This window comes from Tursiops truncatus, chromosome 10, assembly GCF_011762595.2.
Source record: "Tursiops truncatus isolate mTurTru1 chromosome 10, mTurTru1.mat.Y, whole genome shotgun sequence".
NCBI classification, from domain to species: domain Eukaryota; kingdom Metazoa; phylum Chordata; class Mammalia; order Artiodactyla; family Delphinidae; genus Tursiops; species Tursiops truncatus.
In genome coordinates this window covers 62,211,034-62,229,056 of record NC_047043.1, presented here as the reverse complement: position 1 = coordinate 62,229,056, position 18,023 = coordinate 62,211,034, and the positions used below count along the sequence as shown (strand labels likewise).

Here is an 18,023-nt window from a genome sequence, read left to right as displayed (position 1 = left end):
GCCGAGAAGGACGTGAGTGGAGAATGAGAGGGACATGACGGGGAATGACACCTAAGGGTGGGGAGGGGCTCGGGCAGAGGGGGCTCAGCAGTCCCCTCCAAACGTCCCTTCTGAAAGGATGAGGGCCCGCCCCACCTCAGAGAGCTCCATTTGAACAAGGCTGACCGTTGCCCTCAGGGAGCCATAGGGTAGAGGCCAGACGGTGGGAAGGGCAGATGAAGGTTTCTGTGCCAGTTCTGCCACCAGCTAGCCTGTTTACCTTTGGCCTCAGCTTCCTCTGCATTGAAATGGGGATGCTCATCGTTCATGGTGCCCCTTCGACTGGGCAGAGAAAGAGGGCGAGAGAGGGCTGTGTGTTCGCTTTACCTTGGTCCAGAGGTACCAGCCATTTCCCTCTCACTTGCAATTCTGTGTCAAGTACGGCACTAGCTGAAGGTGTTCTGATATGATGAAACAAAAGCATGGGGCGCGTGTCCTTGGAAACCCAGATCCAGGGGGAATAGGCTGTGTGTGCACTTCTGGAAGCTCCTGGTGGTGAGGGTGAACGTGTGGTCGAAGGAGGAGCAGGACCCCCAGCGGGCCAGGGCAAGTCACTCCCTGATGGAGACCAAGGGGAACAGACAAAGAGAGGACCCTAAGAACCATCTGCCTTGTACACCTTGACTCGGTCCCCTGTGTTGGGTGGGTCTGTGGTGCTAGTCCCTGCCTCACTGGGACTGGCAAGGTTGGCTGGTGCTGGGTTTTGGAGGACACAGAAAGAGAGAGGGGAGGAGCATCCTGACCTCAGGCACCTGAGTGTGATTCCTGATGCCGGAGGGGCTGTGGGAGGGGAAGGCCCCAAGGCCACACCAGGCCAGCCTTCAGCCTCCGGCCTCCTCCCACCTCCCACCTCCCTGCTCCAGGGACCTCAAGAGAGATGTAGCCAAGAAGCTGGAGAAGCTAGAAAAGCGGACCCAGAGGGCCATCGCCGAGCTGATCCGTAAGTGCGGGGCCTGGTAAGGCAGCGTTCCCTGCCCTCTGGGTGGTGGCGCAAACACACGGCCCCTCTCCACTCCTCCTGTCTGCCACCCTTCCAGGTGAGAGGCTGAAGGGCCAGGAGGACAACCTGGCCTCTGCAGTGGCGGCCACCACCACCGAACAAGAGGCTGGTGACTCCGACTGAGGCACGCCCTATCCCCTCGCCGCCCGCCTTTCAGGCCTGTTCTATAGGAGGATGGTCTTGGGCAAGGGTCAGGGCTGGGCTTGCCATCACCTCCAGTTTGGCCTCAGAACAGTGACTCCCTGCCTAGCAGTCTGAACCCCACCCCTCCCCATGCTGTGAGGTCGGCTCCTTGTCTCCTGAGTGGTCCCCAGCGTGCTGAGTTGGGGCAGAGCCAGCAACAACTCTGTGGGCTTGCTGTATCTCTACATATATATGTTATTTTGAATTTTTTTAATGTCTGGAAATAGAAACAAGCAGACCCCTGTGTATGGCAGAAACCTCCTGAATATTTGGGATACTCTGGGTTTGGGCCCCAAGACGGGGCAGCTGCAGAGGTGATGTTTAATATGAGTAAGCCCTGTGTTGGGCTGAACATGTTGAGGCTGGAGGGGTGGAGAAGGCCCAGGCCTGACCTTCTGGGTCCAGGTTTCTGGTCCAGTCCTTGGTCAGCGGTGATCATCTCAAAATCCTTGGGTGACAGAGATAGGCCTTACAGTAGTTTGTGGGATACCTTGGAGAGGCTCCCACTCTGGTCCTCTGTGGATGCCCTCGCAGTGAGAAGGAAGCGACTGGGCCCATGAAGGGGGTGAGCTGTGCCTTGGCAAAGCCTCGACTCTGGGCCACTACAGATTCGGGGCCCCTGGCACTGCTCGTTCACATTCCACCCACAGCCCCAGCAGCCCATCTCCCCACTTCACCTGCCAGAGCTAGATGCTGGCTTCCCTGGCACAGGGCACCCGTATGGGGGAGGGTGGCCCATTCTGCTAAAGACTGGGGTATTGTAGCCTGGGTTTCGGGGGTGGTCTTGGACCCTGGGTCCCCAAGGTCCTGGCTTCAGGACCATGAGCCTCCTCTGTGGAGCTGACTCTCCAGAATGACCGGCTGGCCACAAGTCTGACTCCAGGTACCTGTGACCATTTAGAGTTTCATCTCCTCCAGGATGATCACACTCTTAAGTTTCCTTCATGGTTTCCCCTTGAGCCTCCCGCCCCTGCCCTGAGTCATCCCAGTGTGTTCCTCCCTCTGTGCCAGCTTCTAGGAACACAATGGCCCAGCTCTGGTAGACGGTGCTGAGGACTCGGGCGGTAGAGGTGGAGGGAGTGTGTGCACACGGACTGTCACTCATACAATAAAGTAAATGGTTTAACTTAAAATTATGCAACTCCTCTAAGAAGATAGTTCTTGGGAAGGGAGCAGAAACTGGCAGCTATGAGTAAGGGCTGAAGTGGTAGGTGGCTGACTGCTGTGGTGAGCAGTGAGACAAGGCCAGGACTGATTCCCACAATGGACAGGGATCAGACATGCCCCACAGGTGTCAGGACTGGAGCCAGGCTCTCTCTGCATAGCCAGGGTCTAGAGCTGGGCTTCCCTTCCTAGGAATAAAGGGTGAAAAGATGCCCCCACCTCCTGGGATTGCAGTTGGAAGCAGGATGTTTGTCTGTGGCAGTGTAGGACTCAGACACCTGTGACTGGCAACTAGGCTCCCACTCAGCACCAGAGTAAGGATATCCCCACTGTATGAGAGCCCAGAGAGTTAATGAAAGGTTTGCTTCTGCATTTGCAGCCCTGTGTGCCCTATAGAACAACGGCCCTGCAGGGAGAGAGAAAAGCAAAAACTATCACCCATGAGGGACACTCAAAAATTATAAAATGCATGAGAAAATCCAGTGCCATAAAGAATGGCCAGCAGCCCAACAAGTGGGAGAATTTCTACTTGAAGAAAGTAAAACGATAATATCCTAACAGGCTTTAAAATGAGCATTTGTTTTATCACCAGTGAGATCAAAGAGGGACTTTCTGATCTCACACAACTCAAGAACAGGGATTTGGTATAAGAAACAACTGATTAGAAATCTTGGAAATAAAGAATGTTTATTTATTTATTTTTTAAAATTTATTTATTTATTTATTTTTGGCTGCGTTGGGTCTTCGTTGCTGCGTGCGGGCTTTCTCTCGTTGCGGAGAGCGGGGGCTACTCTTCGTTGTGGTGCACGTGCTTCTTATTGCGGTGGCTTCTCGTGTTGCGAAGCACAGGGCCTAGAGTGCGTGGGCTTCAGTAGTTGTGCCACGTGGGCTCAGTAGTTGTGGCTTGCTGGCTCTATAGCGCAGACACAGTAGTTGTGGCGCACGGGCTTAGTTGCTCCGCGACTTGTGGCATCTTCCCGGACCAGGGCTTGAACCCGTGTTCCCTGCATTGGCAGGTGGATTCTTAACTGCTGAGCCATCAGGGAAGCCCAAGAATGTTTACTAAAGTAAGAAACTCACTGGAGGAGCTAAATGATTACTTATAGTCAAAGAAGGGATTAATAAATTGGAAGTAAAGTTGAAGATCCAAAAGGTGGCAGAGAGAGAGAAGGAGAGAGAGGGGATAGGTTGAGAGCCCTGACGTACTGGTAGCTGTCCTTTAGCTGATAGGAATTCGTTTGGGAAAAGAAAACTGGAGAAAAAAGGTACTTGAAGAAGGAGTAGCAATCACTTCTGTTTCTGGCATCTCGGTAGGATGGTTTGCCTGAAGTGATCTTCCCTTGGAAAACAGCTAAAAATACTAGGTAAATAAATATTGACAAATGCTTTTTAAATGCATCAATGATCTGGCAAGAAAGTATGGAATACTCAGGCCAAAAGGTAAGAGAAGTGGCAGAATGCTGAAGCCTGACCTTTGCCCTGGAGGTATATGACAAGCCAGGTGAAATCGAGCCTTGGTTTTGGAGGCCCTCAGTGCCTGGTGGGGCCCCAAAGGGCAGCACCCTCTGTAAACTAATAATCAGTCTGTACTCTTGACATCCCAAGGGGAGCTTGAACCCTGCCAATTACTGGAGTAGAATAAAGTCTCCCTTGAGAACTGAGGCAGCCCTCCCTCATGTGGGTTTGCACACGGGAAACCTCAGGTCAAGATTTACAGTGGTCCCAGAATGTGGTGGTCTCAGACACTTGATAGAAGGAAATGCAGATCCGACCTGAATGAATCTTTATTCATCTGAGTCCTCAAAGAATCCCCACCAATAAAGTTCCAAGAAAGAGGAATAGCTTACAGAAAAGTTCACGAGATATACTAGGCAACAAAGCACTCAGAGCAAAGGACATCAGAAAGAACATGGTAGCATGAGAGTTGCAAAGACTTCAGACATTAGAATTATCAGTCAGATAATTTCAATGTTTAAAAATGATTTAAGAACTAAAAGAGAAGCTTGAAAACCAGAATAGATTTGCAGAAGAACCAAAGTGATGCTCTAGAAGTAAAAATTATTATAGCAATTTAAAACCTTGTATCTGTGAATTAGAGCCAAAGAGACAATTTGTGAATAGGAAGCTAGATCTGAAGAGGTTATCCAGAATGCAGCCAGCGCGATAAACAGATCAGTAGTGTAAACAAGAGGCTAAGAGATATGAAGGATAGAGTGAGAAGATCCAACTTGTGGTTGGAGTTCCAGGGGGAAAAAAAGGCAAAAATGGGGCAAAGGTCTTTTTTTTTTTTACATGACTGAACTTTTCAAAATCACCAGTCCACAGGTTCAAGGTCAGCAGTTCTCAAGCTGGGCAACCAAAAGACATCTGCAGTCAAATGTTCTGTCTCTTGTTATGGGTGGTGACTCATTAGGTATGTTCACTTTACAAATATTCATTGAGCTGTACATATACGTTTTCTGCACTTTTTGTATGTTCATTACAGCTCAATAAGCAAGTTTGCCTCAAGTTTTTTCACACTTTGTATTAATTATAAATTGCTGCATACAAATTACCCCAAATCTCTGTGGCTTAAAACAACAAATCATTATTTTCTGACAGTTTCTGTGGATCAGGAATTCAGGAGTGGCTTAGCTGAGTAGTTCTAGTTTGGGGTCTCTTTGAAGTAGCCGTCAAGATGTCCTCCAGGGCAGCAGGCAACGCAAGGCTCGACTGGGGCTGGAGGATCTGCTTTAGGACCGTTTCCACTCCCAGCGCTCACAGGAATGCATAGAGAAGCATTACGCACCCACAGTTCTTGCCGCGTGCACCTCTCCATAAGGCTTGCATGAGTGTTCACATGTGGTAGAGGCTGGCTTTCCCCAGAATGAGTGATCCCAGAGAGGAAGCAGGAGGAAGCTTTAGGGTCTTTTATGACCAGGTCTTGGAAGTGATATTCTGCCACAGTCTGTTTGTTAGAAGCAAGTCACTGCGTCCAGACCACGCTCAAAGGGAGAAGAAAGGGAGAAGAATTAGGTTCCACCTCGAGGTGGAGTCTGAGAATTTGCGGACGTGTTTAAAAACCAGTACATACGTGAACACATTGTAATAAATTGTCAGAACGAAAAGACCAAGAAACAATCTTAAAATTAGAGATTATATTTTCTTTCAAAGAGCAAGCCCACAGCAAATGTCTCAAACACAGCTGGTGTTAACTGGAATGGTACCATCTGGCATCAGTGTTAACTGGACAAAAGGTAATTGTCAACTTGAAATTCTATACCCAGAGAAAATATGTTACAAGTACAAAATATTTTTAGACAAACAAGATCAGAGGTTTTGTCACCAGCAGACTTTTTTAAAAAAATCTATCTTGAGGTAATGAAAATATTCTAAAGTGGATTATGGTGATGGTTGTACAAGTCTGTGAATATGCTAAAAGCCATTGGATTGTACCTTTAAATGGGTGAATTGTATGAGGTATATATTATATCTCAATAAAGCTGTTTTTTTAAAAAAGAAATAAGCATTCTCCTTAAAAAAAAAAAAAAAAAACTGAATGTCTTTTTTTGAATGAATGTCTTCAGACTGAATCCCAGATGGAAAATCTGAGATCGTAAGAAGGAATGAAGAGAAAGAAAGTGTAAATTTAAGTAGACGTTAACCTTATAAAACAAATATGTGTTGTGAAGTAAAAGTAAAACAAGGGCTAGGGTACATAACAACAATAATAGTAAGTCCTGAGGTGATCAGTGATTGGAATTACAGCCATCTACCAAGCTCACTCAGGAAGAGAGCAAAGACTCTGGTATACAGACAGGCTGACATTTCTAGGATAACGCTAAAAATAGAAATAGAGTGATAGAATGTACCCCTTCTTTTTTTCTTTTTTTTTTCTTTTTTTTTTTTGCTTCACCATGCAGCATGTGGAATCTTAGTTCCCTGACCAGGGATCAAACCCCTCCCCCCCTGCATTGGGAGCGCAGAGTACTAACCTCTGGACCGCCAGGGAAGTCCCTAGTACCTCTTCCAAAGAAATTAAGAAGAAAAAAATGGACTGAGAAAAATAAATTATCCAAAAGAAGGCAAAGAGAGAAAAAGGTGGGACAGATAAATCCAAATATGTCATTAATTACTATTAATGTACCTGTTCGCTTTTTTTAAAAAAAACTCTTGTCTGATGTCATTTAAAAAAAGAAACCTAAACCCAGTCTTTCAAACAGATTGAAAGGGATTAGAAAAGCTCTGTCATGCTCAAAATCAACAGAAGGAAGCTCAGCTAGCTGGGGTGATGCCAGACAAGGGAGACTTTCAGACAGAAGGGTTACTAGCTACCCTGGTGTGCTGTGGAGCAGCGGGCCTCCCACCTGCCACATGTGGGAATGCTGGTTGGTAAGACCACTTTTGCAAAAGTTGAACTGGTGCACAGCCAGTGACCAGCAATTCCACTATTAGTGTCCTAGAGCACTGTTGCACAAGAATACCGGGAGACAGGGACAGGAACCCTAATAGAAGCAATGTTCATAATAGCACACATACACACAGTAAAACACAATGAGTTATTGTTTTGACAGTGGAATACTCTATAGCAAGGAAATGAGCTATAGTCCCGTGTAAGATTGTGGATACATCTCAGAAGAAGCAAGTCAGACTTCCCTGGTGGCGCAGTGGTTAAGAATCCACCTGCCAATGCATGGGACACGGGTTCGAGCCCTGGTCCCAGAAGATACCACATGCCACGGAGCAACTAAGCCCGTGTGCCACAACTACTGAGCCTGCGCTCTAGAGCCCACGCTCCACAACAAGAGAAGCTACCGCAGTGAGATGCCCACACACCACAACGAAGAGTAGCCCCCGCTCGCCACAACTAGAGAAAGCCCGCACGCAGCAACGAAGACCCAACGCAGCCAAAAATAAATAATTTTTTTTTTTTTAAAAAGAAGCAGGTCACAGAAGAAAAGAAGTATGAGACATTTGTGTGATGTTCCAACACAGGCAGAGTAGAACAATACACTCTCTAAGGATACACACATGGGTGGTAAAGTCGGCACAGAAGAGCAAAGGCAATGATCCTCATCATCAGGCTTGTGGTTAGCTCTGGGAAGGGGCCCTCTGAGGTGTTGATAATGTTCTTTTTCTTGGCTTAAGGGGTGGGAATTCATTTTATTCTTTATCCATTCATTTTCTCCATTTTTTTTTGGTTGTATATACTGTATTTCACACAATTTTAAAAGAAATTTCCAGAATCCACAACCTAAATTACTCGATGAGTATGAAGTAGACTTTTTTTAATGGCTACATCTGCAGTTTCACTACAATGGTCAAGATTAGAACATTGAGGGGAAAGAGGAAAATCCAACAAGCTACAGGAGGGGAAAAAAAACAACAACAACGGAAAGTTTGCCTACTAATGAATGAGTTCCACTTTTCATCAGTCAATGGTAGATAGTAGAAGACAAATTTTTCCTAAGTGCTGAGGAAACATAAACGTCAGTCTGCTCAATAATAAATAATAAGGGCAAGATAGACATTTTCAGGCTTATGACACTAAGTGTTTACTCTGCACTGATCTTTGCTGAAAGAACTACTAGAGGATGCTCCGTAGCAGGAGGAGGAGGGAGGGGGCAGGGAGAAGGATATGGGAATCAGGATGACATTTGGCAGATGCTCACCTACAGGATTTTAAGTGAGGAGGGGTTTTTTCTTGTGTTATGTCTAAGGTGGTACAGTGACTCCTTGAGACCACGAAGGACGTGAGTCCCTTCTGTGTCCTCAGCTGCTGTCCTTAACTCTCTTGGAGGCCTTCACCCCCCCCCCCAACCGACCTCCCAGGTTTGAGCTACAGGCAGGAGGGGGAAGGGCAAAGGGCAAGCCAGCTGAAGAAACCATGACTTCAAGCCCTGTCCCCCATGCTTTCCTTCACATCTTATCAGCCATTACTGTGTCAGATCCAACCCTAACTGCAGACATGTGGGGAGTAAGGGTATTTTAAGCTGGGCACATTGCCACCATGATTGAAATTGAGGTTCCATGAGAAAGGAAGAAGGGTAGAAAGTACCGGGAAGGCAGCCAGCAGTGCCTGCCACAGGATGCAGGAAGAAGTGGTGAGCAAAGAAAGTGGTAAACATTGCAGAAATCAGTAATTGACTAACAAGAAATAAAGACTGACGAAGAAAGAGGAGACAGGGACTTCCCTGGTGGTGCAGTGGTTAAGAATCCTCCTGCCAATGCAGGGGACATGGGTTCAATCCCTGGTCCAGGAAGATCCCACATGCTATGGAGCAACTAAGCCTGTGCGCCACAACTACTGAGCCCATGCTCTAGCGCCCACGAGCCACAACTACTGAGCCCACGTGCCACAACTACTGAAGCCCACACGCCTAGAGCCCGTGCTCCACAACAAGAGAAGCCACCGCAATGAGAAGCCCGTGCACCGCAATGAAGAGTAGCCCCCGCTCACCACAACTAGAGAAAGCCCATGCGCAGCAACGAAGACCCAATGCAGCCAAAAATAAATTAAAAGAGAAAAAAAGGAAAGAGGAGACACACATTAGGCATATTAGGAATGAAATAACGCTATCACCATAGACCCCATGGACATCAAAAGGACAATAAAGGGGTACTGTAAATACCCACATTTTGACAAGTTGATGAAATGGACCAATTCCTTGAAAAGTGCAAACTGCCATAACTCACCCCAAATGAAAAAGATAATTTGCATAGCTCTGTAACTATTAAGGATATTGAATTCATAATTTTTAAACCCCTGAAAAAGACATCTCCAAGCTCAGGTGGTTTTACTGGAGAATTGATACACAGGTTTAATGCAATTCATATCAAAATCTCAGTAAGATTTTTATATATAGACAAGATTATTCTAAAATGTATCAGGAAGGTTACAAGAACAGCTTAAACAATTTTTAACTAGAAGAATAAAGCAGGAAGAGTCAATCAACCCATTTCAAGACTTATTATACAGCTACAGTAATCAAGATGGTGGTATTGGTGGAAAAGTAGGCACATAGATCAATGGAAGAATGCAGAGAACTCAGAAGTAGCCCCACATAGGTATGGCTCACTAATTTTTGGCAAAGGTGCAAAATGAGCTCAATGGAGGAAGGACAGTCTTCAGTAAATTGTGCTGGAGTGATTGGATATCCATCCAAAGGTCCCAAAAAGGAACCCCAACCTACACTTCAGACCTTATACAAAAATTAAAGTGGATTATAGGAGAAAACCTTCAGGACCTAGAGCTTGGTGAAGAGCGTTCTTAGACATGAGAAAGCACAATTCATAAAGAGAAAAAAGGGCAGATTTGACAACCAAAATGAAAAGCTTTTGCTCCAACAAAGACCCTGTTAAAAGGATGAAGAGAAAATCTACTGACTAAGAAAATACTTGCAAACCCCATATCTGATAAAGGACTCCTACCTAGAATAATACAGTACTCTTGATTGGAGGGACAGGCCCCAGCAACAGACTCTCAGGCCCCAGCAGCCCCTTTGTCATAGGGCTGAAGAAATGGGCCAAGTGGCAGTGCCCAGCTCTGTGGATGGAGCCCCGGTGTGCCCACTGCTACCTGGCTCACCAGGCACTCCTCCAGGACAGCCCTGACCTCCCAACACTCCAGGCCCCTCTTCCTGCTGGAAATCCTCAAGGACATCTGGCCTCTGGGTCATCTCAGGAGAGGTGTCAGGTTTGAAATGTTCGGCAACAGCATGGATACCCCTTTGCCAAGCAGAGGACAGGAGTACAGGGCCTGCTGGCCCAGAGACTCACGCTTGATGCCTCTGGGTAAGAGGGAAGGCAGCACGAGGGCTGGGAGGAAGTCATACCTGGGATTGCAGGGACAGGACCCTAGAGGCCAGGTGGACATCCGGGCTGGTATAGGGCCTGTAACACGGTGAGGAATCGCAGACGCAGGGTCACAGAGAGGCACAGCCCCTAAAGTTACAAGGGAAGATTCTGTCTAGCCCAGTGGGCTGCAGGTGAATTGTGTGAAGGTGACCAGTTTGGGCAAATCAAGTCCCCTGGACTCTACCTGTGCATCCTCAAGCCCAAGGCATCATCCAGGCCAAGTCCCCTGTTGGGGTTTCATGCTGCTCTTCCCCACCCCTGGCCTTCAGTGTGCGAGACTCCTGCTCACCTTCAGGTGACCTCTCCATGGGGCTCTGAGCTGCATCTGGGGCCTGCTGCAGCACCCTTACAGGAGCTGGGGATTCAGGCATTAATTCATCCTGTTTCCTGAGTATCCACCTTGTGCTGGACACTGTTCCAGGGGCTAAGGATGCAGCTGTAAACCTGACGTTGCCCTGCTCTCCAGGAGCTGACCTTCCAAGTGGTCTCGGGATCTGTGCTAGGAGCCACGTTCCTTTCCTCAGACCAGTCTAAAAGACTTGGCTTTCCCCAAACCATCTCACTGGGCATCACAGTGCGGGGTAGGGAGTGGTGGGGATCTAGGGCCAAGAGCCCAGCAATTCTATTCAGCCAGCAGACCTTTATGGATAAGAATCTCCGTGTAGCCTTTATTTCCCCTGTTGCCCACACACGGCCACTGGGGGGCAGCAGAAGACACCGACCCAGGGCCCCTGCAGGGGGAGTGTGGGTCAGCATAGCCTGCTTTTCCCGCTGCTGAAGTGGATCTTCTGTAAGGAACCTCACCCCACCAGAGGAAGCACCCCATCCTTTCCCGTGGGGCCTGTGTCATTTAAGGGGCTGATATCAGAGGTGATCCCGGGAGTGGGGCTCAGTCAGCCTGAAACCCAGAACAGTGGTGGCCATGTCCTGGGGAGCAACAGAACCCTCCACTCCGCCCCACCGACACCAGCCTTCCGCAGGTTCCAGGCACCAGGCACTTTCGGGTGTGTGGGCTCCAAGTGGAGTGTATTGCGTACCCTCCCAACCCTGTGGGGAGCACCAACCCTGCCAGGTCACAGGCAGCCTCATCCCTCCCGAGGGAAGGTCTACGTATGTGTGAGACGTGTGTGGACCGAATACTCAGGGATGTGGACCCACTGTAGCCTGGCTGGGAAAGGGGCCCCACCTGGAGGGTCAGGTCCCCTTAGCCCCTGGGCCAGGTCTGACATGGCACCCCCTGGGCCTGTCCTGAGCATCTGTTGCTCAGAGCCAAGCTGCAAAGATGCCTAGATCCAGGGGCCATCCAGGTGGTGTAGGGGACTCACCCACTGGATGGGCAGAAGTGGGTATCCATAGAGCACAGTGGTTGAGCATGCTGGGTTCTAGGGCTGCTTCCCTCCCTGCCTTAGGCCTGGACTCAGGGCCTCTGGCAGCTGTGGGCTGGGCAGGGGTGTCCAGCCTGTTTCCCGGCCAGCCTGCCCTTTCTCTATGTATTTACTGGTTTTCTTAAAATGTTCCCATTACTCAGGGCTCTGGTCGGCACTGAGACAGAAATAAATCCCACAAGGTGGCCCAGCCAGAAGCCCGGAATCCGATTCCCCCTCAAAGGCCGAAAGAAGCTCCTGTGCAGAGCATGCTCAGACCGCAGTGGCTCACACACTCCACATGGCCACAAATATGTCCACACAAACCCCACGCGCACACACCTGCAAACGCATGCATTCACATACCTAAACCTCCGCACGCACAGATGCCCTACACACATGCAGGCACTCACATGTCCCCCACACACTCACATTTGCCTAATGCACACACGCACACATTCACACATGCGCTCAGCCCACTGACACAGATTGACCTCATATGCACACACGCATTCACGTGTACACGCCCCCCATTGCAAAATGGATTTATGCGCACACACACCCTCCCCCCTACACACACACACATGAACTCGTCCCATACACTCGTGCACACACTCCCTGGCAACGAGGCTTACACTCAGTCATGACCACACACTCTGGGATCACAAACTCAGTCATCCTCAAGGTGCTGCTGGGCGAGAAAAGTGGTGAGGCTGTGGAGGGTGGGAGGACGAGGCAGCCTCTGAGCAGCTCTGGAGGAGAGTGGCCTCATGGGAACGCAGGCCCGAGGCTGCCAGGGCTTCTGAATTTTTAAAAGAAACTGAAAAGCTGAATTTTTATGTGAAATATCCTGATTTTTAAATGTTGGCTCAAGATGTTGAAAATACTATGAGGGCCAAACCAAACATGTCTCTGGGCCAAATTCCACCCACAGGCGGCGTTCTCAGACCACGGGTCCACACAGACACACACACACAAATAGACACACACATATACACAGACATACCAATAAATACAAACAGACATATTGGTACACACACAGTATAGTCACGCACACAGACACACCAAAAGACACACATGCAAATGGACACACAGATACATATTACAAACATGAGCACATTACCAACACACAGACACAGGATACAAATAGAACTACAAACTGACAGTACGAATAGACACAGCAGATACATATAACTAGGCACATATACAAACAAACACACGCAAATGCAAATAAGCATATATACAAACACATACACATAACAACAGACACACAGCACACCTCTCTATCTCACTGGTTGGGGTGCGCTTGTTGGGGGCAGGTAGCCTGACAGTTTCGCCTCTGGGCAGGGCCAGGACGTGGTTCACACCAAGGCCGTCCCCTGACTCATACGTGCTGCAGCAGGAAAAGGGTGCTGGGGCAGAGGCCCCCAAGGAGGGCTGACTGGAGAGCACCGCGTGGGGAGTGGAGAGGAGCAGGTGGAGGGCCTCGTGCACCAGGGCCTGGAGTCTGGAGCCACAGGTACTGAAGCTCTGAGAAGGGAGCTTGCAGTGGTCACAAGCCCGGCGTCCCATGCCCAGAACCCCGTCCTCCCAGCCTGGCCTTGTCCCCTCCTCCTCGCCATTGGGAAGCAAAGCCAACAGGAGCCCCATGGGGCTGTCCATCAACAGAGTCCCCTGCCAGAACCGCTGGCCGTGTCCCCACCCTGCAGTCTGTGAACTGGGACTGAGAACCATCAGGCCTTCCAGTCAGGAAGCCTTTGGGGGCGTTGAAACTCTCCTCTCTACCCCCCTAAAACAGATGCTGCAGGTGGCAGGGGCATAATTAATTCAGGCACACGAAGGGCCCCACCTTCCCTCCTTTCACGCACAGATGGAAGGCTGAGGCCTGAAGGGATGGTTTTAGGCCTGGGATACAATTTTCTGCCTCCCAGACCCTGGCCCCTTTCCTGACCCCCAGCCTTTGGATGGGAAGGAGATGCCCAGGATCCACACCCACCCTCTTGGCCCCACTGCCTGCATGACCGGGATGCCGAAGAAGGAGGGAGCCTCTCACCTGGGGATGTCCTGGCCTTCAGTGCTGAGGGCCCCAGGTCTGCCCAAGGGAAAGGTAAAGTCCTTGTCCAGGCAGCCAAGAGCTAGCCTGGGGGCCCACCAGGGAGCAGGTCGGGGTACTGAGACCACACAGGCCAAGAGACCTGGACAGGAGCCTGACCTCAGAGGTGAAGCTGAGGCTCAGAGAGGGAAGGCAGCTTGCCCTGGATCACACAGCAAACACGGGAAGCCAGCCAGGGCCCAGACCCCTGTCTGGCTCTAGAGTCCCCTACGCTGCCCAAGAGGAGGCTCCTCTGCCCCAGGCAAGGCTTGTTTCAGCTGGCCGTGGGAGCCTCGGGCTGGGATCATTCTGGGGCTGGCTGAGGAGACAACAGGGTTATAGCTGAACACAGTCCAGCCTGTGTGTCCCAGTGCTCAATGAGAGCCACTGACCCAGCACCCTCTGACCGGGTCCCCACAGCCAGACCTCACTTCTAAAAATGAAGGCAGAGCCAGGACCCTGTTAGGACCCCTGATGGATGGATGGTCCACGTCCCCTCTAGTACCCTCAGAGCAGGACTGCACCCCCTCAGACCACCGCCCCCGCCCCCCCCCCGGCAGGTCCATGACCCCTCACACCCCCTAGGAGCAAAACTATCACTCAGACCCCCTGGGGCAGGGTCACGTCACTTCATGTGCCCTCAGAGCAGAGCTGTGTCCCTGCTGACCCCCACAGAAGGTCTGTGCCCCATCAAGCACTCTCAGAGCGCTGCTTTTTCCCCTCAGAGCCCTCAGGAAGTCCATGCCCACAAGCACCCTCAGTGTAGGGCTGTGTCCCCGCAGTGTTTCCCACCCCAACGGCTCCTTGTCCCTTCATGTGCCCTCAGGGAAGGATGGTGTCTCCACACCACACAGGGCAGGTCTTGCCCCTCACGCACCGTTGGAGCAGAGCTGAGTCCCCTCAGACTCCCCGTGGAGGTCCATGTCCCTCACGTGCCATCAGGGAAGGATTGTGTCTCCTCAGACCACACAAGGCAAGTCTTGTCCTCTCTTGCACCCTCGGAATAGAGCTGTGTCCCCTCAGACCACATGAAAGGTCCATGTCCCCTCACTCACCCTTGGAGCAGAACTGTGTCCCCTGAGACCCCCTTAGGAGCTCAAATGTCCCCTCATATGCCCTCAGAGCAGAGCTATGTCCCCTCAGACCCTCACGGAAGGTCGATGTCCCTTCAGGTGCCCTCAGGGAAGGATTGTGTCTCCAGGCCACACAGGGCAGGCCTTCTCTCCTCACATGCCCTTGGAGCAGAGCTGTGTCTCCTCAGACCCCCTCAAAAGGTCCATGTCCCCTCACTTGCCCTCTGGCACAGCTGTCCCCTCAGGCCCCATCGGGAGGTTCATGTCCCCTCACGCACAAACAGAGCAGAGCTTGTCCCCTCAGACCCACTCAGGAGATTCAACGTCCCCTCACATGCCCTCGGAGCAGAGCTGTGTCCCCTCTAATCCCCTCAGGTGGTTCAATGTCCCCTTACATGCCCTTGAAGCAGAGCTGTGTCCCCTGAGACCCCCACAGAGGGTCCATGTCCCCTCGGGTGCCCTCAGGGAAGGCTTCTGTCTCCTCAGACCACACAGGGCAGGTCTTATGCCCTCACATGCCCTTGGAGCAGCGCTGTGTACCCTCAGATCCCCTCAGTTCTCCATTGTCCCCTCACGCGCCATTGGAACAGAGCTGTGTCCCCGCAGACCCACAAGGACGGTCCATGTCCCCTCACGTGCCCTCAGAACCGAGCTGTTTCCACTCAGACCTCTTCAGGAGGTCCAATGTCACCTGTCATGCCCTCGGAGCAGAAAGTGTCTCCTCAGACCCCCTCAGGAAGTCCAAATTCCCCTCACCTGCCCTCGGAGCAGAGCTGTGTCCCTTCAGACTCCCTAAGGAGGTCCAGTGCCCCCTCACATGCCCTTGGGGCAGAGCAGTGTTCCCTCAGACCCCCACGGAGGGTCCGTTTCCCCTCACCTGCCCTCGGAGTAGATCTGTGTCTCCACAGACTGCTCAGGAGGTCCAATGTCCCTTCACGTACTCTCGGAGCAGAGCTGTGTCCCCTCAGACCCACACGGAAGGTCCATGTCCCATCACCCACCCTCGGAGTAGAGTTTTGTCCCCACATGTCCCTCAGGAGGGCCAATGTCCCCTCACGCACCCTCGGAGCAGAGCTGTGTCCCCTCAGACCACACGGAAAGTCTATGTCCCCTCACTCACCCTTGCAGCAGAGCTGTGTCCCCTGAGACCCCCTCAGGAGATTGAATGTCCCCTCAGGTGCCCTCGGAGCAGAGCTATGTCCCCTCAGACCCCCAGGGAAGGTCGATGTCCCTTCATGTGCCCTCAGGGAAGGATTGTGTCTCCTCAGACCACACAGGGCAGGTCCTGTCCTCATGCGCCCTCGGAGCAGAGGTGTGTCCCCTCAGACCCAAGCACGAAGTCCAATGTCTCCTCACATGCCCGCAGGGCAGAGCTGTTTCACCTTAGACCCCCGCAGGGGGTCCAGAATCCCCTCACATGCCCTCAGAGCAAAGCTGTGTCCCCTCTGATCACCTCAGGTGGTTCAATATCCCCTTGCATGCCCTTGGAGCAGAGCTGTGTCCCCTCAGACCCACTCAGGAGGTCCAGTGTCCCCTCACGCACCCTCGGAGCAGAGCTGTGTTCTCTCAGACCCCCTCAGAAAGTTCAGTGTCCCCTCTAAAGCCCTCGGAGCAGAGTGTGTCCCCTCAGACCCACTCAGGAGGTCCAGTGTCCCCTCACGCACCCTCGGAGCAGAGCTGTGTTCTCTCAGACCCCCTCAGAAAGTTCAGTGTCCCCTCTAAAGCCCTCGGAGCAGAGTGTGTCCCCTCAGACCCCCTCGGGCGGTTCAGTGTCCCCTCACACGCCGTCAGAGTAGAGCTATGTCCCCTCACACCACCTCAGGATGTTCAATGTCCCTTCACGCACTCTCGAAGCAGAGCTGTGTACCCTCAGACTCACTCAGGAGGTCCAATGTCCCCTCACGCACCCTGGAGCAGAGCTGTGTCCCTTACGACCCCCTCAGGAAGTTCAATGTCTGCTAACACACCCTCAGAGCAGAGCTGTGTCCCCTCAGACCCACTCAGGTTGTTCGTGGTCCCCTCACGTGCCCTTGGAGCAGAGCTGTGTCCCCTCAGACCCACTCAGGAGGCCCAATGTCCCCTCACACACCCTTGGAGCAGAGCTGTGTCCCCACAGACCCCCGCAGGAGGTCCAGAGACCCCTCACACGCCCTCGGAGTGAAGCTGCGTCCCCTCTGATCCCCTTAGGTAGGTTAATGTCCCCTTACATGCCCTTGGAACAGAGCTGTGTCCCCTGAGAGCCCCACGGAGGGTCCATGTCCCCTCACGTGCCCTCAGGGAAGGATGGTTTCTTCTCAGACCATACAGGGCAGTTCTTGTCCCCTCACGCACCTTCGGAGCAAAGCTGAGTCCCCTCAGATTATGATGGAAGGTCCATGTCCCCTCATGCGCCCTTGGAGCAGAGCTGTGTCTCCTCAGACCCCCACAGAAGGTCCATGTCCCATCATGTGCCCTCAGGAAAGGATTGTGTCTCAGACTACACAGGGCAAGCTTTGTCCCCTCAGGTACCCTCGGAGCAGAACTGTGTCCCCTGAGACCCCCTCAGGAGGTTCATTGTCCCCTCCTGTACCCTCAGAGTAGAGCTCTGTCCCCTCAAACACCCATGGAAGTTCTATGTCTCCTTACCCGCCCTCAGAGCAGGGTTGTGTCCCCTTCTTCCCCCAAGGAAGGTCCATTTTCCCTCACAAACTGTCTGAACAAGGCTCTGATCAGACCGCTGGACTGGATCTTGTCCCTTTCATCTTGCAGGGAACTCAGTCCCCTTTCCCCTCATTCTGTCCTCTGTCCTACCTCCACCCCAGGTTGACTGGTAATGGGAGTGGACTGTCAAAGCCTGCTCACTCTCCGCTGACACATGGGCCCCACTTCTCCACAGGCTGGCATGTTGTGGGTCATTAGAGGCCTCTCTTCTATGACCCTGGACCCCTGGACCCTCTCGATCCTGCTCTGAGCTGAAGCTTCCTCTTGAAGCCTGGCCTGTGTTCTAGGAGCCCCCAGCAGGGTACATTCCTTCCATGGGTCTTCAGAGGTCCTCAGCCTGGGCTGCGGGGAGACAGGCCAGAAAAGGCCGGGCCTATCTTCATGCCCAAGACAGGTGGGAGCTGGAGCTCATCTTACTGGCCTGACTTGGAATCTAGAGCAGCACCATGAGGTGTCCAGACGCCGTGGCCAAGGAGGCTGATGAGTCAGGGTCTTCTGGGCTCCTCCTCCCTGCCTGCCTGCCGCCCGGCTCGGCTGGTGTTTACGTGTTCCCTGCGGCTTGGCTGGGCTGT

General features: G+C 51.7%; 1 protein-coding gene across 6 annotated transcripts in view; it reads left to right on the top strand.

Annotated features, from left to right (window-relative positions):
• Positions 1 to 18,023, top strand: part of CCDC12 (coiled-coil domain containing 12) — a 74,644-nt gene that overhangs the window by 45,531 nt on the left and 11,090 nt on the right. For 5 of the 6 annotated variants that reach the window (XR_012323992.1, XR_012323991.1, XR_012323989.1 and 2 more), the window contains exon 7: positions 903 to 979. Coding sequence is in view for 1 of the 6 variants with exons in the window: in XM_033864793.2 (XP_033720684.1) it covers positions 903 to 979; positions 1,077 to 1,162 (163 nt within the window). In the remaining 5 variants the exon portion in view is untranslated. Of the gene's footprint in view, positions 1 to 902; positions 980 to 1,076; positions 3,085 to 18,023 lie in introns of those variants that run through there. The other variant, XM_033864793.2, reaches the window with a different exon arrangement.